Genomic DNA, 26,633 nt, shown 5'->3' on the forward strand with positions numbered 1-26,633 from the left:
GGTTGACTGGTAGAGAATGCCTTATGGCATTAAGTCCGCCTTTTGTACTGTAAGGTTTTCTTTTGTGCAATAAAGATTAAATAAATAAATAAATATATATAAATGACAAAGGAATCCATAATAACGACAAATAGGATCTTTATGAAATTGACAAATAATGTTCTTTTCATTTCTCATGCTCTGAAAGAGGGTCATTGTTGTTCTAAAAGGTGTGCAGAAAATGATACGTGTCTGCACTAGAGCATTTTACGTTCGAAGTACGACTTTTTTAATTTTTTTACGATACGCAATTGAAATTTGAGTTTAAATGGATTTGTAATAAATTTTTCATTTTGATATTTGACTCTCCATTCCATAAATAACGATACTTTTGTTTGAATTGTTAATTGAAATTACCCTCAAGAAATACTATAAAAATGTATACTTAGTCATGTTTTAAAAAAAATACATGCATTTTACTTTCCTCGTATTCGAAATGAAAAGTAGAGTGTTTAACTCGGGTGAAAGGCATCATTTCTGCCTCGGACTATTGGCGCTCTCACTGCATTCGAGCGCCAAAATACCTCGGCAGAAATGAGTGCCTTTCGTCCCTTGGTTAACAATCTACTATTTAATAGTTTTTTAAAAATGGGGAGTGATTTAGCACGTCTCATATAACCAATTAGCTAATAATCGTTTTTCTTAGTCTGTCATTTAAACTTGTACATGTGTAAGGAAGATATTAAATATAAATTAACTAAATACTTGAGGCTTGTAGCGCATTTATAAATAAGGAGGCTAGTTTTAGGGTTCCGTACCCAAAGTGTAAAAACGGGACCCTATTACTAAGACTCCGCTGTCCGTCTGTCTGTCTGTCTGTCACCAGGCTGTATTTCATGAACCGTGATAGCTAGACAGTTGAAATTTTCACAGATGATGTATTTCTGTTGCCGCTATAACAACAAATACTAAAAACATAATATTGTCTTCGGTTACCGCAATAGTTACTCATGAAATAAAACTATGAAAACGGATTATATCGCGTATATTGAATTTATAATACATCCCGACGTTTCGAACTCTTTACAGCGTTCGTGGTCAACGGGTGACTGAGGAAAAATTACAAAGTGCAAAAATACCCACATACTAAAATAATGAACAATCATAGACTACAACCACTTAAAGTTTGTAGTCTATGATTGTTCATTATTTTAGTATGTGGGTATTTTTGCACTTTGTAATTTTTCCTCAGTCACCCGTTGACCACGAACGCTGTAAAGAGTTCGAAACGTCGGGATGTATTATAAATTCAATATACGCGATATAATCCGTTTTCATAGTTTTATTTTACTAAAAACATAATAATATAAATATTTAAATGGGGCTCCCATACAACAAACGTGTTTTTTTTGTATGTGATATGATAAGAATAAATTTTTAAGTAGAATCAAGATATTTTGTATTGAAAAAGGTCTCATTACTTATCGAGGTATTTTGAGCTATTTCCAAATGATATAACATTAATTCGACGTTAAACATTAATCAATGTATAGTGTTTTATATAAGTTTCCACACCTTCACATACTAGATACATACATATATAAAAATCTAGACAGTTAGGTTTCTCATTTCACCACCAGATAGCAGCCTAGGACCTAGCCAGGATTTGTTACAGTACTTACAGTCCACGTGTAGGCGTGGACATGCGCTTTGAGCTGCCATCGATTTACAATCCGCCATTACTCATAACCAAAAACAACTTAAAGGATTTCCAGTTTTTGTGGCATTGTAGTTGCTAAAAGTAAAATTATCTTACGGGTATTTAATTTTACTTTTTATTCCTAATTGGAGGTTGTTTCATTGTTCATAATTTTGTGCAAAATGGTGGAACAAAATAGCTCTTCATGGTGTATGTGTCCTTGGTACTTTTTTCCGAGCCCGGTGTCAACTCCCTCGATCTCGCTATCCATGATTTATTGCGCATGTGCGGTACAAGTAAACAATGTGGAAGTTAAGGCAAAAATATGACCTAAAATAATAACCTCTAGAACCAAAATAGTTGTAAATATTCTTGTTTATTTTTTAGTATAGGGTACTCTTTTTCTTTGAAGTTTTGCTGTTTGGCTTTAGTTTGGCCAGTTAGTCAAACTTTTGGTGTTTTAAAAACATAAAGTGGATTTTTATGATCTATGGAAAAGGCCAGACATGGTGTAACCTACCTTTGTAAATTATTAACTGAAGCCATGGTTGATGATAGCTACCGCTTAAATCAATTAACAATCAAGAATATTATTGTAGGATTTACTAGAGTTAAATTCCATCTTTAGATATTAAATAACAGTAACACAGATATCAAATAAAGAGGTAATTACTCTTATTTGGTAATCAGTCCTATATAATTCACACATACACATTCACAGCTACATGATATTTCAGGAGCTAAACAATCTCGTAAAGCGATGGCGCCCGTATCATTATCTCTGGAAGTGTGAGAAAACCCTCCGCCAACTTCTGGCGTGGAACTTGAACGACTTCGAGCTGGCGCTGAAGCGGCACAGCGAGCTGGAGGCCAAGCTGGCCACGGAGCCCGACGTGCTGGTCATCGGGAGCTGCCTCGCCGTGTCTACGGAGCGGCTCAAGCTAGGGCTCAGCACCGAACTTAAAAGTAGGTTCTTGATATGTTAAAATGTGGGCTGTGGACTTCGAGCTGGCGCTGAAGCGGCACAGCGAGCTGGAGGCCAAGCTGGCCACGGAGCCCGACGTGCTGGTCATCGGGAGCTGCCTCGCCGTGTCTACGGAGCGGCTCAAGCTGGGGCTCAGCACCGAACTTAAAAGTAGGTTCTTGATATGTTAAAATGTGGGCTGTGGACTTCGAGCTGGCGCTGAAGCGGCACAGCGAGCTGGAGGCCAAGCTGGCCACGGAGCCCGACGTGCTGGTCATCGGGAGCTGCCTCGCCGTGTCCGCGGAGAGGGTCAAGCTTGGGCTCAGCACCGAACTTAAAAGTAGGTTCTTGATATGTTAAAATGTGGGCTGTGGACTTCGAGCTGGCGCTGAAGCGGCACAGCGAGCTGGAGGCCAAGCTGGCCACGGAGCCCGACGTGCTGGTCATCGGGAGCTGCCTCGCCGTGTCCACGGAGAGGCTCAAGCTTGGTCTCAGCACTGAGCTTAAAAGTAGGTGCTGATTGCGTCAAAAGCTGTAGCACGGTGTAACGTCCTCTTGAGGCTAATTACGAGTATATTCTACTGATAATGGACTCAAAAGTCAAAGGTATGATCAAGACGACAGTAATATATGGAATGATAATTCTACTGATACTTTTAGGGCTAAATGTATTCTTATGCAGTGAGAGGTGTTTTTAATAGGATCAATCGAAAAATTACCAATGGTTGCACCGTCGATATGGTTGCACATAATTCTTTGACAGCTTGTTGGAAAGTTTATTTTGATTTAAACCCTTCTGGCTTTAGTTCTGAAGTTACTTTTTGGCTTACCTCTATATGCAGCTGTACAGATATTGGTATACATTTACGTACATTTTTGGAGATAAATTAGATCGTATAACTGTGACTCTTGTCTCATTCTGTCTGAACCGCTAAACAGAGATAAGGAAGTCCTTATTCAAGTGAATAACTTTAAGAGTAATGGCATAATAATTTGATTTCCAGACGGCACACACCGGATCGGGCAAGCCATGCGCAAGAAGTACAAACGAGAGATGGACTACGTGTATGCCATCATGAATGACCTTGAGCGTAAGCTGGAGCGGCCAATTAGGGACCTGGATGATGTGCGGAGCGTTATGGAGACGCTTAAGAAGATTAGGGAGCAGGAGGTCGATATGGAGCTGAAGATCGACCCTGTTGAGGTAAACCCTGGTCACAACCTGTAAGCATAGTCAAAGGAATACTAGGCCGCGACCTGTAAATTACTGATTTTAGTATTGTATGTATGTATGTATGTAAACACTTTATTGTACATAAAACAGGCACTTTATTGTGCATCAAACCAGGGGCGTAGCTAGAGCTAGAGGATATGGCGCCCGGGGCAGTCACCAAATTTGCACCCCCTGACGACTGACAAAAGTTTCCCTGCCCTTTTGCCCATTTTGGCGCCCCCCCTTGGATGGCGCCCGGGGCACTTGCCCCCTCTGCCCCTCGCGTAACTAGGCCACTGCATCAAAAGTAAATAGCACCCGCCCTTTAAGAAGCCGAATATGTTCATCGTATTCACAATAAAGTTCCGTGGGAACCGTCTACGTCTCAAATGATAAACGTTACTTAATTTTTGAACTAAATATTTCAGGAAGCATTCAACGTGATAACTCGCTACGAGCTGCCAGTGAGCCAGGCCGACTTGGAACAGGTAGACAGCCTCCGCTACTCATGGCAGCAACTTCAGGTTCGATTATTTTAAATATTAATTATTTTTTACTTCATGAAGTCATCCTTGGAAGCTGTGGGATCTGTGGAGAACTTTCTTGATAGGGAATATTACGCGAAACTGAGGGCGCCAGTACCACAATCTGAGGGTGTATCACGAAACAAGAAAATCGAAATCTTTGTCACTTTTGCTTATTCGAGCGATAAGAGGCAGATAGCGATATTTCGGATTCGCGTTTCCCGGTAGGTCCTCTGTAAACAAACCGCCTTGATGCATCAATGTCATAATTTATTATCTCTGAAAACATGTCAAAAACCTGTTAAAGGTACAGTTTACTACTGCCATGTTACTCTATGGTTTACTAAAAAGGCTAGTGCTGCACTCTGGTGGCAGAACATTGCAGTAATATCCCCTATTGCTAAAATTTTGTATAAATATGCATCGTTTTCGAACTGGTTTACGATACAAAGCGTGATCAAGTTAATACTCAAAGTGGTTAAATATCCAGGATTAATTTCCTTTTGATTTCCTTGAAACTAATGACGTGTTTTTTAGGGTTCCGTATCCAAAGGGTAAAAACGGGACACTATTACTAAGATTCCTCTGTCCTTCCGTACTTCTCTTATACCTTGTTTCAAAAGATACCTGGTTCTCCTATGATCTCCTTTAATCATCATCTTCGACTGTCTGCATCCAGCCTCTTCTTCCCATTCTCTCTGTGCTTTTATCTCTTTTACCTTCTCTGTGACTCCCTTCATGACATCCGCTGACATAGGCAGAGCCGGTTCCGGACCCGTCTCCGCCCCTATCCTCGCCAGCTCGTCCGCTTTCTCATTTCCCGTTACTCCCTATGGTGTCCTGGTACCCATGCCACCGTAACACTTCTTTGTTTGCTTATCGAGTTAAGCTGCTCTCGACATTCCTTCACGAGAGAGGAGGAGGTGACCGATATTCTCTTTAGTGCTTTCAGTGCTGCTTGGCTGTCTGTGTATATTACAATTTAACAGCGCCATCTTGCTGCACACTCTCTTTAACTATATATATGTGCGCAGAAAAGTAGGTTTAGGTTAGGTTAGCATTGCGACACCCCCCCCCCACACAGAAATAAACTGCTTCCATCACGGCGCGACCAAATTTATAACATTGCCCGGCTAGAAGTAGGGAAGTAGGCATACTGCCCGGTCCAAGTGATAAATTCAAGCTGTCTCAAACCTTGATTTATCAAATGGACCACGGGCCGTCGGGCATTATTAACATGGACCGGCCAAAGTAATAAATTTATCACTTTGCCCGACGCTCGTGGGCAGTATTCATAATGACCGGTCATTATTTATACTGCCCGGTTAATCAAGTTGCGCGTAACATATATATGCACTTTGCTTCACAAAATCTATTAAATATATTCCAGGCCACCGCGCTAGCTGCCCACGTGCAGCTGCTCCAAATGCAGCCCCAATTTGAAGAGGACCTGAAAAACAACCTGGACAGGTTCAGAGAGGACAACGGGGAGTATGTCCATGAATACCGGCACGCTGGTCCGATGCAGTCGGGCCTGACGCCGCGAGAGGCGTCCGACAGGCTAATACTATTCCAGGTAAGAAAGACGACGTGAACAGTTAAAACAAGTTCGGAGAGGACAACGGGGAATATGTCCATGAGTACCGGCACGCTGGTCCGATGCAGTCGGGCCTGAGGCTCGCGAGGCATCCGACAGGCTCATACTATTCCAGGTAAGAAAGAGGTCCGTGAAGCCGATGGTCCTTGGTTCGAATCCCGGTAAGGGCATTTATTTGTGTGATGAGCTCAATTGTTCCTGAGTCATGGGTGTTTTCTATATGTATTAAGGTATTTATATCGTCATCTGAGTACCCATAACACAAGCTTCCTTGGCCTTACCGTGGAACCTAGTCAATCTGTGTAAGAATGTCCTATAAAAAAAAGAGGACATGAAAAGTTTTAACAAGTTCGGAGAGGACAACGGGGAATATGTCCATGAATATCGGCACGCTGGTTCGATGCAGTCAGGCCCGAGATTCGCGAGGCATCCGATAGGCTCATACTATTCCAGGTAAGGACAATGACTAACAAGGAGAGGTACCCAACTATCCGGTTCCGATTTAATTTATTTTGATATATGATAGAGAGTAGTTTTTAGCTGCCCAATCTCAACCTATTGGAAGAAATTATCATCCAAAGTAGTGAAAAGTGACTTGCAATGTTTCACAAATTCTCATCCCAACCGCCGAACTTTCCAGAACCGTTTCGACGGCATGTGGCGTAAGCTGCAAACCTACCAAAGCGGCGAGGAACTCTTCGGCCTCCCCCATACCGAGTACCCAGAACTGGCTCAGATCAGAAAAGAACTGAACCTTCTGCAAAAGCTGTACAAACTGTACAATGACGTCATTGACAGAGTCAGCAGTTACTACGATATACCTTGGGGCGAAGTCAACATTGAAGAAATCAACAATGAGCTTATGGAGTTTCAGAATAGATGTCGCAAACTTCCTAAAGGGTGAGTGGACATAGTAAATGCTGTTGTCAAAAAGGACTAGCAATATTAGGATGACTGCATCATTTAATTACATTTAGTTTAATTAGACCAGAGTCATCATAAAGTTCCTGTTTATATCCCTTTTTTTTTGAGATCAACAGCTGTGACATTAATATAAAAATTATAGTTGATACAGGAAGCCAATTATAGGAACTCACAGGTAGTAGTTTTAAACAAATAAATGTTTTATTATAAATGTTTCGTGAGTATTTCTGTCTCGTGTTTGCAAATCAGTCTTGAAGGTCTAAATACATTTTTAAATCATTCTTCTGACTTCATTAGTTATTTTATTTCCCTGTCTGTTCACAGTTTAAAAGAGTGGCCTGCCTTCTTCGCTCTAAAGAAAACCATAGACGATTTCAACGACATGTGCCCCCTCCTGGAGCTGATGGCGAACAAAGCTATGAAACCGAGGCACTGGCAGCGGATCATGGAAGTCACCAAATACATATTCGAGCTGGACAATGAGGATTTCTGTCTCAAGAACATATTGGAGGCTCCGCTGTTGCCCAATAAAGAAGATATTGAGGTATTATTAAGAGAATAACGTTGAGACTCAAGGAAAAGTCATTCACAGTGCATTTTCTCTTCCTATTGGGTAGGGAAAATGCAGCAGTGAAGTGTTGCTACTATAATCTCATTCTGGTTTAAATATCCCCGAAATATATTGGCAGAACTAGTATAATGTATACGATAAAACTGAATACTGAGAAGTATAAATCTCGCCTTTAGTAAAATATTCTAAGACCCATAATTTGTGAAATAGGCCTTCAATCCAATTGTAAAAATATTTTGTGGTTGTGCCGAATATAATCGAAATCGGATAACCTCAATCATTTTATACCCTGTCCGCTTCACGTGAAATGCCCCATTATTGAAACCTAAACTAACAGAGCCATCTCTGTTTCTCGCACGCAAATTGTTCTGAACTTGCGCAAATCAAACTTCTATTTTGCGCAAGTACAAACAGTTCAACAGGTTACGCACGTGGCAAATGTACTAGGAATTCATGAAATGTTCAGAGATTAAATGCAGGCAGAACGACCGTAAAATAAATACGTATCTAACTAGATATTGTCTAGCTACGTTGCTTGTCAGTATTATAATATACATATCGATGCGGTTTATTGAATAAGATTTAAATATTTATAGCATGTTTTAAACTAAAAACTACCAGGCTATCATATGTTTGATGGGGTAAACTTATACTACTGAACGAGACAAAATATTTTACGAATGAGAAACCGCGAAATACAAAAGTTACTTTTGAGCTTGCAGTTATCAACTTATCACTATATTTTGCTAGTTAAATTTCAATTATATTCTTCTTAATTAAGTACTCAGTTTTTTTTGTTACTCTTAAAGTAAATAAAGCTTTATAAACGAAATCAAAATCGAATTAATTCATCAGTAAATAATACTGAAAACTAAAGTTTAATCGCAGCTACTCTATAAATTACTAAATTAATAGATTAAAAAAAAGCATCTCTTGTAGGTACTAATCAGTAATCACAAACCGTATTTCCTTGGAGCAAAAGTTTGTTTTTAGGATTTTCCTATTCACGAAAATTTAATCGATCCAGGGTTTCCTAGACAAAAACCCATTCTGAGCTAAACATTGTTAGGCTATTGTTAACTGTATTTTCTCTCTTTATCATACAATTCCAGGATATCTGCATATCAGCGATGAAAGAGAAAGACATAGAAGCAAAGCTGCGTCAAGTAACTAACGAGTGGTCTATCCATGAGCTGACGTTCCAAACATTTAATAATCGCGGCGAGTTGCTCTTGCGAGGTGACACCACAGCAGAGACCATAGGGCAATTGGAGGACAGTCTTATGATTCTGGGCTCTTTGCTGTCTAATCGGTAACTATCAAGAGGTTACTTTTGTAAAAGAATAGGTACTCAATCCTAACTGAGACAAGTCAGATGTTCATCGATGAGACAATGTTTCGAATCGCGGGGAAGAAATGTAATTCGTATAGCTTTTAATTGTAGTTTATCTAAGCTTGGTTTTAGTCAAACTCCTGTAAATACTTTTTAGTCTTTTTACTTAGAGAAATTTAGTAGTATGTTAAAAACAACGGCAGACTACATTCTACATTTCTGATGAGATTTTCTTGTGTAGCTTTAGACATACACAAGTTGTTGAATCAATCATTTAATTGCTTTTATCTGTTCAGCTACAACGCTCCATTCCGAAAACAGATTCAACAATGGCTTTACGACCTTCAAAACACAAACGAAATTCTCGAACGGTGGCTTCTCGTTCAAAACATGTGGGTATACCTCGAGGCAGTCTTCGTCGGCGGTGACATCGCCAAACAACTGCCCAAAGAAGCTAAACGCTTCTCTAAAATCGACAAATCTTGGCAGAAGATCATGCAAAGAGCTCACGAGACTCCTGGAGTTGTCTCATGCTGCGTTGGAGACGATCTCCTCAGACAATTACTACCACATCTGCAGGAACAGTTAGAGCTATGCCAGAAAAGTCTAAGTGGGTATCTAGAGAAGAAAAGGACGATGTTTCCTCGGTTCTTCTTTGTGTCGGATCCGGCGCTTTTGGAGATTCTTGGACAGGCGTCGGATTCGCATACGATACAGAATCATTTGTTGTCCATTTTTGATAACATTCGTTATGTGAAGTTTCATGATATTGGTGAGTAAAGCGATTGTAATAGACCGCTATTAACCCATCCAGACAATAAAATAAACAAATGGTATTTGCCTAAGTCTTGTTTACATTGGTTATGCGCTAGTAGTACCTCAATATTACACATATCCACATCAAGCCAAATATAACTACCTATAAATATAACCGACACTAAGAAAATTTTACCAAGGACGATGGATTCATGGATATTACTTTTTATTTCAGAATACAATAAAATGATCGCCATAGTTTCATCCGAAGGTGAAGAGATCAAACTAGAGCGTCCAGTCAGAGCCGAAGGTTCAGTGGAAACTTGGCTGACATCACTCCTCCAGTCAGCGCAGAGCAGTCTCCACTCCATTATCAGGACCTCCGTGTCCTTGATCAACGATCCTGGCTTCAATCTGCTGATGTTTCTTGATAAGATGCCGGCGCAGGTGATCTCGTTGTTACTTCTAGAGTCCTGGAATAGTTAACTGAATTATTAGCTGAGGGGGTGTTCAAAATGAACTGTACATGCTGCTGTGCTATTAGGGTTCCGTACCCAAAGGGTAAAAACGGGACCCTATTACTAAGACTCCGCTGTCCGTCTGTCTGTTTGTCACCAGGCTGTATCCCATGAACCGTGACAGTTGAAATTTTCACAGATGATGTATTTCTGTTGCCGCTATAACAAAAAAAATACTAAAAAGTACGTAACCCTCGGTGGGCGAGTTCGACTTTTATAGTCCGAGTCACTTGTCCGGTTTTTATAGTCATCTACTTTTGCTTCTGACTGTTTGCTTTGCTATTTACTTTTGCTTTTAAAGAAATCTGAGATTTATTTTATGTTATGTGATAATAATTTTAAGCGACAAATGATATCTAAAACTAAATTATTCTATATTAGCCACTAATGTCGGCTTACCTCACGTAAAAGTCTTGGGCAGTTTCCAAAACACTCTCTCCTAGCCCCCACCAGAAATTTCATCCCGAAGAGTAGGTATACCTTATTCCACATTATAAAACTAATAAACTGTCTGTCTGCCTTCTATAAAATAAATATGAACACGCACACAATACGTATCATTTGATATTTACCAGTCGCTTTTCGGTAAAGGAAAACATCGTGAGGAAACCGGACTAATCCTAGCAAGGCCTAGTTTCCCCTCTGGGTTAGAAGGTCGGATGGCAGCCGCTTTCGTAAAAACTAGTGCCTACGTCAATTCTTAGGATTAGTTGTCAAGCGGACCCCAGGCTCCCATGAGCCGTGGCAAAATGCCAGGATAACGCGAGAGATGATGATGAAATATGAAAACGTATACAGGATGGAATTTGTTATCAAAGGCATAATTATAAGGCATATAGTCCACACTTTAATGGATTAGCCGAGGGTTCCATAAAATCTGTAAAATACCACCTAAAAAGGGTCTTAGGATTAGCCCACTTCAAATACGAAGATTTAAATTCAGTTCTCACTTCCATTGAAGCTACCCTGAATTCTAGGCCTCTCACCCCATTATCTTGATATCTATCTTCCAGGTAGGCCTACTCGGTATACAAATCATCTGGACTCGCGACGCCGAACTAGCCCTGATGCAAGCGCGTCAAGACAAGAAGATAATGATGGAGACCAACAACAAGTTCCTAGAGCTACTCAATACACTCATCGATCAGACAACCAGGGATCTGCTGAAGATTGAGAGGATAAAGTTTGAGACGCTTATCACCATTCACGTCCATCAGAGGGATATATTCGATATGCTGGTGAGTGTTGGATGTCATTTTGACCTATGACCTATGACCTATTTCTATTCGATATTTCTAGGGGCAGTGCCAATATTAACGTCGTTATTAAATACGAGTAATTAGTGCTTCCACACTCGGTCGTTACATAAATCGGTGCTGAGTTTGTTTAGACAGATTCTCTATTAAATTAAGTACCCTAAGAAATTTATTTTATTTTCTAAGAAGATTCGGCCCTAAGAGGGTTTCTAGAATCTAACCTGTTCTAATCATTCTAAGAAAAATAGTCTTCAATCGTTTCTGACATTATGTACTTAACGAACCCAATGCAACTTTACTCCTAATTTGTAGCTTATGCATACAGGTTTTTCCGTAGTTACCTACTCGTAATACGAGATTGGACGATTCAAAATTGTAAAAATATCGTCCCAAGAGCATTCCATGAAAACATCAACTTTTGTCCCTTACGAAATGCAATGGCAGCTACCCTAATAAAACGTATTAGCTGCTAAGAAACACTGTCAATCTTAAAGCCGAGTTATGATATTGCAATGTTAATAATTAGATTCCTAATTTTACTTCTCGAAAGTACGAGTCCCTTACGAAATATTTCATGGAATGCTCCCCCATCGAATTAGGTTAGGTATATATATAGACCATGAATAGTTGCCGATGCTTATTAGGTAAGAAAAAACAAGTAAGCAACTTAGCATTAGGTACCTACTGTCCGCTCGCGAATTCCGTGCACGGATGAGGAATGTTAGGAATGTTTTGCGTCATGACCGAGTGGTGTCATTTTGTACGTACGGGCGCGGCGCACACCCTCCCACTTCCTCGACCTCCGAATGCACGGATTTATCGCGCGGGCAGTATATGAACTTAATTTCATCTTCCAGTGCCGACTCAACGTCAGATCAGCCAGTGACTTCGAATGGTTGAAGCAATGCCGTTTCTACTTTAAAGAGGACGCCGACAAGACCTGGGTATCAGTTACCGACGTCACGTTTATCTATCAGAACGAGTATCTTGGCTGCACTGATCGGCTTGTCATTACGCCGTTAACTGACAGGTATTTTTAATTTAGAATAGAACAGACTAGAAATAATTTATTCGTTAGCACACAAAAATAGAAAATTATACAAAACAGAGAAACATAAAAAAGAAAAAGTGCCACGAAATGGTCTCACCTCAGCATGGTGCTGGCAACTTCCAGCGCTGATCTTCCGGTGAGACCATCCGGTAAAACAATCACGATGGGTATCAAGAAAAACAACAAAATTTATATATAACATACAAAAGACTTGTATGGCAACAATATACATAAACGCAATATTTCACCGACAAAATCGCAATGGCGTTGGCAACTGTCAAAGGTTTGCAGAGATGGCGCCATCATAGCTTGCCCCTTTTTCTATGACATTTGGCTTAAAAAAGGGCATTAAAAAAACAAAAATTTGACACAATTCTAGGGATTGACAGGGCAAGCTATGCTGGCGCCATCTGCTAATGATTTCGACCGGTCAACCCCATTTCCTTGTTTTCCACGGCTTCTAACTCTTCTAAGCGATAGCGACGTTACATGCTGACGTTACGATGTAATGACATTTTGAATGAAGCGTTTCGTCAGTAAAGTGCGGGTGCCAGACTTTGACCATCATTTGTGACTTTTGTATTGCTTTAAGACAATGGGTCCCATACAGACATATGATCCTCAAAACAAACCAGATGATACCATTCATAAAAAAATGTTTCAGATGCTACATAACTCTAGCTCAAGCGCTGGCTATGAGCATGGGCGGCGCTCCTTGCGGCCCCGCCGGTACCGGCAAAACGGAGACCGTTAAGGACATGGGCAAGACCCTCGCAAAATACGTCGTCGTGTTCAACTGCTCCGATCAGATGGATTACAGGTTTTATAAACTTACTTGTGGTCTCCAGGGTTACAGTCTAGTCAACACCGTTTACTGTCCACGTTTCTTGAAAATTATTAACCAGTTTTCCTTCGATAAGTCCCCGGGTAAGCTCGGCCGAATTGCACCTTCTTATACAAACTTTTAAAACTACGTGTTGGACTGTAATGAAACTTTGCATGACATGAGGTTACATACAATGTCTGTAATTAGTTTATATAACTCAAGTTTATAAAACAAACGAAATAGAGCAAAAACAAGTTTTGTATGAAAAACTTAAGTTCGCTGTATTTTTTGAACTATGGTATTTGAAGCTACATAAACTAATTACAGACATAGATATACCTTATCCTATTGTAAGTAACAATTTTCAGAGCAATCTAGCTAGTCGTTATAAAATGAGAGCGGAACTACGTTTGTATGGAGAACCGAGGACAGGTAAGGAAACGGGAGTTTAAAGCGCAGGAGTCAGTCACCCAAACTACTTGCGCCAAATCTAGGCATACAGAAAGATTTTTACTATAGATCCCTAAAATCGTCAAACAACATCAACTACTTATATTCACCAGCAATAGTTTCTATACCGCTTCAGTTGCCGTCTGGCTCCATATTAGTTTACTCATTATTATTCACAACGGTGGGACTTAATCGCGTATAATAAGTTTTAAATTTACCTCCGACGTTACGAGGACGGCGTTATCCCCGTGGTCTCGGAGAAGACTGGCTAAAGTTGACATCAACATCTAGCCGCGCGAGTTTTATCTTTGGTTTCATCTTGTTTATCAGCTTGAACGTTTTGCGCACAAGGGATGTTACTTTGTGTGTCCGTGTGTGTTTTTTTACGCGATTAAGTCCCGCCGTTGTAAATTAGGTACCATACAGTTTGCTTTATCGTCCTTTTTTGCCAGAGGCCTCGGCCGCATCTACAAAGGCCTCGCCCAGTCTGGTTCCTGGGGCTGTTTCGACGAGTTCAATCGCATAGAACTGCCAGTACTGTCCGTCGCCGCGCAGCAAGTAGCTGTAGTGCTGGCCGCTAAGAAGGAGAAGAAGAAAACGTTCGTGTTCACTGATGGGGATACTTCGGAGATGTGTCCGGAGTTCGGGATCTTCATTACGATGGTGAGGTTATTTTCTCGAATAATTTTGGGAAACGGGGCATTAGAGAAATTGCCCAGCGACCACCGACCAGTGAGAAACAGCAATTTACCATAGGTACTGAAGAACTGAGTAAGACTTCGCTCATGGCGGATCACGCCCCCTTAGGATTCATTTAGTTTATTTTTTTTGTATTTTGTCGCGAATATGAGTATTTAATTTACTTCAACATTATCATTTACTAGTGTTTCTTGGTCTTTGAAATTTAAATCATTTGCAAATGGAACATGGTTTGCAATAAGTAGTTTTGTTTCGTAAGATTTAAAACCGGACAAGTGCGAGTCGGACTCGCCCACGGAGGGTTCCGTACTTTTAAGTATTTGTTGTCATAGCGGCAACAAAAATACATCATCGGTGGAAATTTCCACTGTCTAGCTATCACGGTTCATGAGATACAGCCTGGTGACAGACAGACAGACGGACAGACAAACGGACAGACAAACGGACAGACAGACAGACGGACAGTGGAGTTTCAGTAACCCGTTTTTACCCTTTGGATACGGAACCCTAACAAAATAATATCAACCAAAGTAATAGAGTAATTTGCTGAAACTTACTTGATAAATCCGTAAAATATTTCAGAATCCCGGTTACGCTGGCAGGAAAGAGTTGCCAGAAAACTTGAAGATCCAGTTCCGAACAGTAGCCATGATGGTGCCAGATAGACAGATCATCATCAGAGTGAAGTTGGCCTCCTGTGGCTTCTTGGAAAACATTACGCTCGCCAGGAAGTTTTACACGCTGTACAAGCTATGTGAGGAACAGCTTACTAAGCAGGTAAGCCCTGTAAGATATGGAATACGTACAGTTTGTCGTATAGCTATATTCCCAGGCAATCAGTTTGTAGTTACTTAGTTATGTCAGTATTGTCAGGCGTCACTGTATTCTAATTGTTTGGGCTGAAAAATGTTTCACAGAAGTACAAACTTAGCTCTTATGTGGCTGGCCAAGCCAAACTTGCTCTTAAAAACTCTTTCACACTAATGGCAGTAGAGTTGACCGGCCGTATTGTACGTATATATACACGTAGGAGGGCTTAGGTCTTTCCTTGCGCAATTGTCGTTTTACATCTAACGTCGTGAGTCGGTTTTCCTCAAATAACAACATTGTTGGAATGCTGCAGTGACGTCATTGAACGCTTTCAGGTCCACTATGACTTCGGCCTCCGCAACATCCTCTCAGTCCTCCGCACCCTCGGGGCAGTCAAACGCGTCAACTCCAAAGACAACGAGAGCACCATCGTGATGCGCGTGCTTCGGGACATGAATCTCTCGAAGCTGATCGACGAGGATGAACCACTCTTTATATCACTGGTCGCAGATTTGTTCCCTAATCAGGCGCTGGAGAAAACTACCTATCCTGAGCTGGAAGAAGCCATTAGAAAACAGGTCGACGAGACGAGGCTTATCTGCCATCCGCCGTGGATTCTCAAAATTATCCAGGTCGGTACTGACAGACATGCCCTGACCACAAAGCACGTTTAACAAGGACACATTTATAAAGGCCTCCCAAAACCTGCCCAAAACGTACAGTGGAGTCTAAAGCTACTACAATCATTACTGACAACTAAAAAAAACTTGCTTTGAGAAGCAACGACCGATAGTGACAAAGAATGGTCGTGACAAAGCCTGCATCCGTAGACAGGATATTATAATGTTATACGTATAAATAGAAAATATTCATCAAAGTATGCATAACATTTTGTGACTTTTCATTTCAGCTGTACGAGACACAGCGTGTGCGTCACGGCATCATGACACTGGGGCCGCCCGGTGCCGGCAAGACGACCTGCATACACACCCTCATGAACGCTCTTACTGAGATTGAGAACCCGCATAGGTCAGTAATGTATGACGTAGCGTATACGTCATAGCATCGTAAAATGACGTGCATACACACCCTCATGATCGCGCTCACAGACTGAGAAGTCCCACAGGTCTGTAAAGTATGACGCAAGAAAGTGTCACAGGAATTAGCCGGGATTATTCTTTTAACAATAGTTGTTCACGTCGTCCCCTTAATAACATATTTTACATCAACTCAGTCAATTATTAAGTCATCTTTTTATTAAAACACAAGTGGTACCACTTTCTCGTAGACGTTTTGTGTCCTGCCTGCCGTGTAACCTAGGTACATGTTACACGGCAGGCAGGCAGGTTTTATATCTGTCTCCCCTAAGGAGAAAGGTGTGCCAAAGTATAATTTTCCTTTAATTTCCAGGGAAATGCGAATGAACCCTAAAGCCATCACCGCCGCCCAGATGTTCGGCCGACTCGACGTAGCTACCAACGATTGGACCGACGGCATCTTCTCAGCCCTATGGCGTAAGACCCTGAAGATGAAAGAAGGCGAGCACGTCTGGCTGGTCCTCGACGGTCCTGTCGACAGCATATGGATTGAGAACCTGAATTCCGTGCTGGATGATAATAAAACCTTGACATTGGCTAATGGTGATCGCTTGACCATGTCACCGACTTCTAAGATTCTGTTTGAGCCGGAGAATATTGATAATGCATCGCCTGCTACTGTGTCGAGGAATGGTATGGTGTATATGAGTGCTTCGGGGCTGGACTGGGATCCAGGTAATATGACATTTCATTTGTATGTTGAATCAATTTCAACTAAAACCTTTTAAAATTTATTGTTCTTCTACACAGAAGGAAAGTTTCCGAAAACTAGGAAATTTTCTCGGAAATTTAAGTAAAATTTCACAAGAAATGGTTGAACTGATGGTTTTCATTTTGGAAATGATTTTTTTTATATCCCATCCATACTAATAACCTGTCTGTCTGTGTCTGTGTGTCTGTGTCTGTGTGTATGTGTCGGTTCAGCGGTTTAAGCGTGAAGAGGCAACGCTTAAACCGCTGAACCGATTTAGTTGAAGTTTGGCAAAGAGATAGTTTGAGTCCCGGGGAAGGACATAAGATAGTTTGTATGTCGGAAATCTATCCCTAAAGAGAGTGAAAAGGGGGGTGAAGTTGAGAGATTTAATGATTTGCCTGATAATTGATGTCAAGCAATTAAGCTTATGCTCAAATTAAATGATCGCTATTACACTTTATCCAGGCGCTAAACTTACACTAGCTGCTGTTACTGATTCCACGCAGACGAAGTCACGGGCAAAAGTTAGTATAAAACATTTACAAGTCTCTGAAATTAATTCATGTGGAAATTTTGTATTTTTTGGAAACTATCCGACGGCGAACCAGTAGTCTTATGTTTATTCAGTGTTTATTACGTATTTTGCGTTTTATATAGGTATTTATATCAAGGAAATTTTTAAACTGACCTTTTCCGAAGACCATGTTAATTTTGATGAATAAATAGAAAAAAATACTTGTATATTTTAGTGCTCCGTGCCTGGCTCATGACTCGCTCAGAGAGAGAATTAGAAATATTTAGCACGCTTTTCGATCAGACATTTCCAAATGTATACACGTGGTGTACTCAAAATCTGATCTTCAGCATGAGGGTACTTCAAAGTAACATCATACTACAAATGCTCAGTCTCTTGGAGGGACTTGTTCCTCCGCAGATAGAGGAAACTGAAGACCCTTCCGCAAGCAAATCAGTTAACGGTGATATTGACGACGAAGAGGAAAAAGAGAAAACTGAAGAGATCATACTCTTTACACCAGAACACTTGCACAAAGTATACGTATTCACATTAGTTTGGGGATTTGGTTCCCTTCTAGAAACCAAAGATAGAATACGATACGATGCGTTCTTAAAACAGAATTTTGCGGAAAATTTAGACTTACCAAAACACCCTAATAATAAACCTTCGATTGTTTTCGACTTTTATGTAAAGCATCCTGGCAAGTGGGAACTCTGGGACGATTTGGTGACGAATTACCAGTACCCGGACACAGCATCACCAGATTATGCTAGTATTCTGGTCCCGATAGTAGACAACGTAAGAATAAACTACCTCATTCACTGCATAGCTAAACAAGGCAAAGCTGTGTTGTTAATCGGAGAACAAGGCACTGCAAAGACTGTCATGATGAAAGCTTACATGAAAAATACTAATCCAGAGCAGTTCATGGGTCGCTCTTTCAATTTTTCTTCAGCGACTAGCCCTTATCAGTTCCAAAAGACTATTGAAAGTTACGTTGAAAAACGTAGTGGTATGACATTTGGACCACCGGGGGGTAAGAAGATGTTAGTGTTTATCGACGATATAAATTTACCACAGATCAATGAGTGGGGTGATCAAATAACAAATGAAATTGTTAGGCAGACCATGAGCATGAATGGTTTCTACAGTTTGGAGAAGCCTGGAGACTTTACCACGGTCATTGACATACAGTTCCTTGGTGCTATGGGACAACCAGGTACTATTTATTCGTTGTTTCACTACTTGATACAGCTGTATCTGTTGGATTTGCTAAATCAAAATTATGTTTTAGGTGGTGGTAGGAACGACATACCGTCTCGTTTGAAACGCCAGTTTGCAATATTCAACTGTCCTTTGCCTAATAACGATGCGATTGACAAAATTTTCAAAGTTATTGGTGAAGGTCATTACAACGCCAAGCGAGGTTTTACTGTAGAAGTCCGTAACCTTATTAAAAAAGTGATTCCGTTGACCAGGGAGTTGTGGATGAGAACAAGACTGAATCTTCTACCGACGCCGGCTAAGTTTCACTACGTATTTTCTCTCCGAGATTTGTCTAGGGTGTGGCAGGGCATGGTTGGAACCTTACCCACTGTCATTGAATCAGAAAAATGTTTAATGCTGCTATGGAAACATGAGTGTTCTAGAGTTTTCTCCGACAGATTCACACATCAAGTTGATAAAGACTGGTTTAACAAATCTTTGTATGATACATCAGACGAAATATTAGGAGTAGAATACAAAAAGATGATGGAAAGTGAACCTGTCTTTGTAGATTTTATGAGGTAAATCAGTTTTCTAATAACGTTATATCATCAAGTAAAGTGTCAAGGCGACTTTATATCATTATAAATTGCTTTTGCTTTTTAGGGACGCACCGGAACCGACTGGTGAAGAAGGCGAAGATGCCGACATGGAGTTACCAAAAGTGTATGAACCCGTGTTTGAGTATAGTGAGCTCCGAGAAAGATTAGAAATGTTCCTGTCCCAGTTCAATGAAATGGTACGCGGGTCGGGCATGGATTTAGTGTTCTTTCCCGATGCTATGTTCCATCTTGTGAAGATATCCAGGGTGATACGACATCCAAGAGGCAATGTAATGCTTGTTGGAGTAGGGGGTTCTGGAAAACAATCCTTGACGAAGCTATCTACTTTTATAGCTGGGTACCGGTCTTTTCAAATCGCACTTACGAGATCGTACAATGTTGGTAACTTCCTTGAAGATTTGAAGCTACTTTATAGATCGTGCGGTGTCCAAGGCAAAGGAACAACATTCATCTTTACAGATTTGGATATAAAGGAAGAAGGATTCCTGGAATATTTGAACAATATTCTATCATCCGGTGTTATATCTAATTTGTTCACTAAAGACGAGCAGCAAGAAATTATTTCGGAACTCACGCCGATTATGAAACGAGAAAATCAAAAGAGAACTCTCAACAATGAATTAGTAATGGAATATTTTTTAAACAGGACTTGCCAAAACCTGCATGTCGTATTATGTTTTTCACCGGTAAGTAAAAATTTAATTTAAATATATGAGTTCTTTATAAGTACCTATTCCTTTATTCCCGTGCTTGCAATTGTATTAGGCATAACAAAATTGCTAATGGGTTTCAGGTCAGCGAAGCCTTTAGATACCGCGCACTTCGCTTCCCAGCTCTTATCTCTGGCTGCACCATTGACTGGTTCCAACCTTGGCCCAAAGATGCCCTTGTTTCCGTAGCCGACCACTTTTTAACGGAGTTTGAAATCGAATGTACAAAAGAAGTAAAAAAAGAACTCGTCACAGTATTGGGGACGATACAAGACGTCGTATCGCAAGTGTCCGCAGAATATTTCCAAAGATTCCGTCGATCGTCACATGTTACTCCTAAATCATACCTCAATTTTATTGGAGGATACAAAACGATTTATCAAATGAAGCAAAAAGAGTTAGGTGATGGCGCATTACGCATGGACACTGGATTAGAAAAACTTCGTGAAGCATCAATATCCGTTGAAGTTTTAAAAAAAGATTTGGCAGTAATGGAGCAGGATTTAGCATTGGCTTCGGAAAAAGCTGATCGTGTGCTCACTGAAGTAACAGAAAGAGCAATGCAAGCCGAAATAGTAAAGAATCAGGTTCAGATAGTAAAAGAAAAGGCAGAAGCTCTCGTAGCCTATATAGCTGAAGAAAAATTGAAAGCAGAAATTAAACTGGAGGCAGCTAAACCGGCGTTAGAAGAAGCTGAAGCTGCTCTTAATACTATAAAGCCAGCGCATATTGCCACGGTCAGAAAATTGGGTAGGCCACCGCACCTTATTATGAGGATCATGGATTGCGTATTGATATTGTTTCAAAGGAGATTACACCCGCTCATTCCTGATGTGGCTGCACCATGTCCAAAGCCTTCATGGGCAGAGTCTCTCAAGGTAAAAGGCTAATATTATTCCCTATTACGTGAAGTACTTAGTACGATTTGTTTGTGAAACTATTTGAAGAATGTAGTTGCATATAATACCTATATAGACGCCCAGGTCAGGACGAGGCTTGTGCGGATTACGTTTGTGTTTTGACGAAGCATGTGGCGGATTACCTTTTTGTATGATTTAATTACTAAATAAGTATTTTAGATATAATATTCAAAATTTTCAGATGATGGCCAGTACGACTTTTCTTCTCCAACTCCAGAATTATCCTAAAGATATTATAAACAATGAGATGGTTGAACATTTGGTACCCTATTTTGAGATGGAGGACTACAACATGGACACGGCCAAGAGGGTCTGCGGTGACGTCGCCGGGTTGCTATCGTGGACAAAGGCTATGGCATTCTTCCATAGTGTCAACAAGGAAGTATTGCCTTTGAAAGCCAATCTGCTGCTTCAGGAAGCAAGATTAAAAGTAATAAATTTACAAACTTACTTTTTATCCTGATATCCGCCGTCATATTTTTCCTTTTTATAAATTTTGTCTATAATTTTTCAGGTTGCAATGGAAGATTTGGCTTCCGCAGAAAGACAACTAGAGGAACGTGAAATGTCTCTTCGAAAAGTCAAAGATCAATATGAATCTGCTGTCTCTGAAAAACAGCAGTTGACGGACGCTGCTAACGTTTGCTTACGAAAAATGACTGCCGCCACTGCACTGATTAATGGATTAGGCGGAGAAAAGATCAGATGGACGCAACAAAGTAAGGATTTCAAAGAACAGTTGGGAAGATTGGTAGGTGATGTCGTCCTAGCAACAGGATTCCTTTCGTACTGCGGCCCTTACAATCAGGAATTTAGAAACAATTTGCTAAATAACTGGATGGGGATATTAAAGAACAAACAAATACCTTTGACAGATAACTTAAATATAACTAATATGCTGGTTGAAAATGCTACAATATCTGAATGGACGCTCCAAGGCTTACCAAACGATGATTTATCAGTTCAGAATGCTCTTATTGTTACTAAATCTAGCTCTTACCCTTTATTAGTCGATCCACAGAGTCAGGGTAAGAATTGGATAAAAAACAAAGAAAGTACAAATGAATTACAAATTTCTTCACTCAACCACAAGTATTTCAGAACTCATCTAGAGGACAGTCTGTCGCTTGGAAGACCATTGCTTATAGAAGATGTCAGCGTAGAGTTAGATCCAGTTATTGACAACGTGTTAGAGAAGAACTTTATTAAATCGGGTTCAATAGAGAAAGTAATCGTCGGTGATAAGGAATGCGATGTTATGCCTGGCTTTATGCTATATATAACAACAAAATTACCTAATCCCGCATATTCTCCTGAAATAAGTGCTAAAACATCGATAATTGATTTCACTGTTACTATGCGAGGTTTGGAAGATCAACTTTTAGGTCGTGTGATTTTAATGGAGAAATCAGATTTAGAAGAAGAAAGAGTGGCGCTCTTCGAGTCCGTAATGAAGAATCAGCGCAGTATGAAAGAATTGGAAAGCAATTTGCTTTGCCGCCTCACGTCATCTGAAGGCTCATTAGTAGATGACGAAGCCTTGATCCAAGTCTTGCAAGTAACTAAAACGACAGCAGAAGAAGTCAATGAAAAACTAAAAGTCGCAGAAGTTACAGAAAAGAAAATTATAAAAGCTCGTGAAGAGTTTAGAGCAGTTGCAGCAAGGGGATCGATTTTGTATTTCTTAATAGTAGAAATGAGCAATGTAAACATCATGTACCAGAACTCGTTAAGACAATTTTTGACAATATTCGATAATTCAATAACGAAGTCTACTAAAACCAATGTGACTGAGGAACGTATTAATATAATACTGAAATACCTTACACATGAAGTGTGGGCATTTACATTGCGAAGTTTGTATGAACGTCACAAGGCTCTGTTCACGTTGATGCTGGCAATGAAAATCGATTGTCATCGTCAATTAATTTCTCACGATGAATTCACGGCGTTTGTGAAAGGAGGCGCGTCGCTGGATTTGAATGCAGTGACTCCTAAGCCTTTTAAGTGGATTCTGGATATAACGTGGCTAAATCTGGTGGAGATTAGTAAATTGAAGACTTTTACTGACGTGTTGCAAAAGGTATGTGTCTGGAAACAATATTAAATTTAGCAACAGACCTCTCTCATATTTACCGTGAGAGGAGGTCTGCACCTAGCAGTGAGACATATTAGGTTGGTGATGATGATGATGTTAATAACTATTATTTTATCGCCTACAATTTTAGATCACATCCAACGAGAAGGAGTGGCGCGTCTGGTATGAAAAGGCGAAGCCAGAAGAAGAAACGATTCCCAGTGGTTACAACGACAGCCTCGACGTATTCCGTAAACTGCTGCTTATCCGCTCGTGGAGCCCTGACCGAACCCTGTCGCAGGCCAGGAAGTATATTGTCGGTAAGTGGTAGAGGATGGACTAATTAACTCTAACGGAATCAACTTTTCGGGCCGATCATTTCACTATTCTAAATATAACCATTACAAAAAAAGCTGTAAAATTGAATCAATATATTGCTAAACATAGGATTCAATTTGTGTTGTTTCAAAACGAAATAAATGAAACAAATAATACTAAAATTAGAACCGTGGGACGCGAGAAAATACTACAAGAGCCCTTGTTTACTATATGTAATATTGCTGTATATAATGATCATGATTGCAATTTTTAAATCAATTAAATTGAATCTAATGTTAACCCTTGCTCTAGTTTCACTTAATACATTCGGCAACTTTCAATGATGAAGATTTGAGTAAAACTAAAAAGTGGTATATGATTATTTCGGATGGTCACTTTTGTTTATTATTTGCGTTGTATTCTAGATTCCCTCGGCCCGGAATACGGCGAGGGCTGCATTTTGAACCTTGAAGCCACCTGGGAAGAATCAGAGCCACGTACACCTCTCATTTGCATCCTGTCTATTGGCTCTGATCCCTCCGCGCAGATCGCATCACTAGCCAAGTCTAAGGAAATTCGTAAGAATGTTGCCTTAACTATAATATCCTAGAATAAGAAGCATCCAAATCTGGACAAACGAGCCGCTAACATATAATTTTTGTATATTACTTACATGCATTTGCTTTGTTAACCGAATTTTCAGTCTTATTATATAAAAAAAAATTGCGGTCCTACCTTGCTTATAAAAACTTCTCCTCCTCCAGAAATAAAAGCTGTATCGATGGGTCAGGGTCAAGAAATCGTCGCAAGAAAAATGATATCAGACTCAATGAACGAAGGAGGCTGGGTACTCCTACAAAATATCCACTTGTCCCTTCCGTTCTGTGTAGAAGCTATGGATGCTTTAATAGAAACTGAACATGTACAGGAATCTTTTAGGCTTTGGCTCACAACTGAAGTCCACACGGAGTTCCCGATAGGTCTACTACAAATGGCAATTAAATTCACCAATGAACCTCCTCAAGGCATCAGAGCTAGCATGAAAAGAACTTACCAAAACATAACTCAAGATACGTTAGATTACTCATCTTTATCCCAATGGCCACCGCTGTTGTATGCAGTAGCTTTCCTACATACTATCGTGCAAGAACGACGCAAGTTCGGACCTCTAGGATGGAACATTCCCTACGAGTTCAATCAAGCCGATTACGCAGCCAGCGTGCAGTTTATACAAAATCATCTCGACGATATCGACCCTAAGAAAGGCATATCATGGCCAACAATCTGTTACATGCTTGGGGAAGTCCAATATGGCGGTCGTGTGACAGATGACTTCGACAAACGCCTTTTGACAACTTTCACAAACGTGTGGTTCTGTGATGTACTGCTACGACCGGGTTTTGAATTCTATAAGGGTTACAAAGTGCCTCAGACAAGGAATCTCTCCGGCTATGTTGATTATATTAATCAGCTTCCATTGACTGATACTCCCGAAGTATTCGGTCTTCATGGGAACGCTGACATTACGTATCAGATCAATAGTGCTAAAGATATACTGGACACAATATTGAGTGTGCAACCAAAAGAAGGTGGCAGCCAAGGTGGCGAGACAAGAGAAAGTATCGTGTACAGGCTAGCCGAAGACATGTTGGAGAAATTACCAAAACAATACGTGAGTTTTGAAGTTAGAGAAGCTTTAGTGAAAATGGGAGCTTTTTTGCCAATGAATATCTTTTTAAGGTAAGTTTGAGCCAGTCAAAGTGTTGTCAGCCTGCATTTTTTCAAATGTAATCAAACTATATACACTCATTGGACAAAAGAGGAACGCAAAAAAAAGTTTAATTACTAAAAAGTTTGTGCTGTAATCCAGTAATTAAACCTTTTTTTGCATTCCTTTAAATTTGTCCATGAGTATTTCTGTATATACTGGTTAACTATAAAGTGGTGCTGTTTTTGGCAGCAAATCTATGTCAACGCAAATTTGCACTTTCATCTCAGGTCACTCCCCTTGCCCAATTATCTCTAGATAAGCTTACATTCTTCATTCTCAAACAAGTGAAATTAATCTAACTATAGGACCGAGCTTTCTTCCTTTTTGTTGGTGATCCAGGGGTTGATGTGTGGTTAGGTAATTCAATCAGGTCACCTAACCTAAGAAACAATCACAACAAGCGACGTCGTCTGATGCAAAAGCGTAAGGTCATTTATTGCCACTACATAAGTTGAGCTAAGATATTTAATATCTTTCAGACAAGAGATCGACCGCATCCAGCGAGTGATTAAATCAGTGCAGTCAACTCTGTGTAACCTGAAGCTAGCCATCGATGGCACCATAGTGATGAGTCAGGGGCTGCGCGAGAGTCTCGATGCTATGTATGATGCGAGGATACCGCAGAATTGGCTCAAGGTAACTTTATCAAATTTTGCTGAATGTGTCTGCGGTTGACGGTCAATAGATGAGTCAAAGTAGTGACAAGTCTTTCAATATCTATTGCGATGCCTAATTTAGTGTTGGCCAGTAAATTTCCTATTTGGCTACTAAGATTGCTCTGAAACTTTGTACTTACAATAGGATAAGGTATGTCTATGTCTGAAATTAGTTTATGTAGCTTCAGATACCATAGTTAAAAAAATACAGCGTATTTAAGATTTTCATACCAAACTTGTTTTTATTCTATTTCGTTTGTTTTTTAAACTGGAGCTATATAAATTAATTTCAGACATATACCTCATGCCATTGTATGTGCAAAGTTTCATTACAATCCAACACGTAGCTTTAAAATGAGAGCGGAACTACGTGTGTATGGGAAGGTGTAAGGCCAAGCTTGCCGGGGACTTAAAATGGGTGAAAAAAAGTTTTATTTTTCATTACAGGTATCGTGGGAGTCAGCAACGCTAGGTTTCTGGTACACAGAGTTATTGGAGCGAGAGCATCAGTACCGCGTGTGGCTGCGTGACGGCCGTCCCACTGCCTTCTGGATGACTGGTTTCTTCAACCCTCAGGGGTTTCTCACCGCTATGAGACAGGTTGAGAACATATTTTATAAGAACAACTCCACGTCATCGTGGAATTTCGACACCCTTGCTTTCTAACATCGTTACCATATTTACTCGTAGCAACGAAATAGAAACCATAACTTTTCGACCTTTACCAATTGGAAATATTTCCGCTTACAAAATAGTTATAATTTTCATCTGATAACTGGTAAAACAAAATCATAGCTTGACAGCTTAAGTACGACCTCGAACGCAGACGTAAATGCGGTTACCAATTGGAAATATTTCCACTTACAAAATAGGA

General features: G+C 40.2%; 1 protein-coding gene across 1 annotated transcript in view; it reads left to right on the forward strand.

Moving 5' to 3' along the window:
* Positions 1–26,633, forward strand: part of LOC134755061 (dynein axonemal heavy chain 5) — an 82,108-nt gene that overhangs the window by 54,837 nt on the left and 638 nt on the right. Inside the window, 28 exon segments of the mRNA XM_063691539.1 lie at positions 2,416–2,644; positions 3,647–3,846; positions 4,284–4,379; positions 5,770–5,955; positions 6,617–6,876; positions 7,225–7,444; positions 8,584–8,783; positions 9,101–9,576; positions 9,796–10,007; positions 11,092–11,316; positions 12,192–12,364; positions 13,050–13,205; positions 14,114–14,324; positions 14,943–15,137; positions 15,506–15,802; positions 16,081–16,199; positions 16,581–16,942; positions 17,711–18,697; positions 18,773–19,265; positions 19,351–19,993; positions 20,101–20,895; positions 21,119–21,367; positions 21,452–23,020; positions 23,166–23,334; positions 23,758–23,910; positions 24,097–25,072; positions 25,583–25,739; positions 26,207–26,359. Of these exon segments, the coding sequence (XP_063547609.1) occupies positions 2,416–2,644; positions 3,647–3,846; positions 4,284–4,379; positions 5,770–5,955; positions 6,617–6,876; positions 7,225–7,444; positions 8,584–8,783; positions 9,101–9,576; positions 9,796–10,007; positions 11,092–11,316; positions 12,192–12,364; positions 13,050–13,205; positions 14,114–14,324; positions 14,943–15,137; positions 15,506–15,802; positions 16,081–16,199; positions 16,581–16,942; positions 17,711–18,697; positions 18,773–19,265; positions 19,351–19,993; positions 20,101–20,895; positions 21,119–21,367; positions 21,452–23,020; positions 23,166–23,334; positions 23,758–23,910; positions 24,097–25,072; positions 25,583–25,739; positions 26,207–26,359 (10,161 nt within the window).

Source organism: Cydia strobilella, chromosome Z, assembly GCF_947568885.1.
Source record: "Cydia strobilella chromosome Z, ilCydStro3.1, whole genome shotgun sequence".
Lineage (NCBI taxonomy): Eukaryota > Metazoa > Arthropoda > Insecta > Lepidoptera > Tortricidae > Cydia > Cydia strobilella.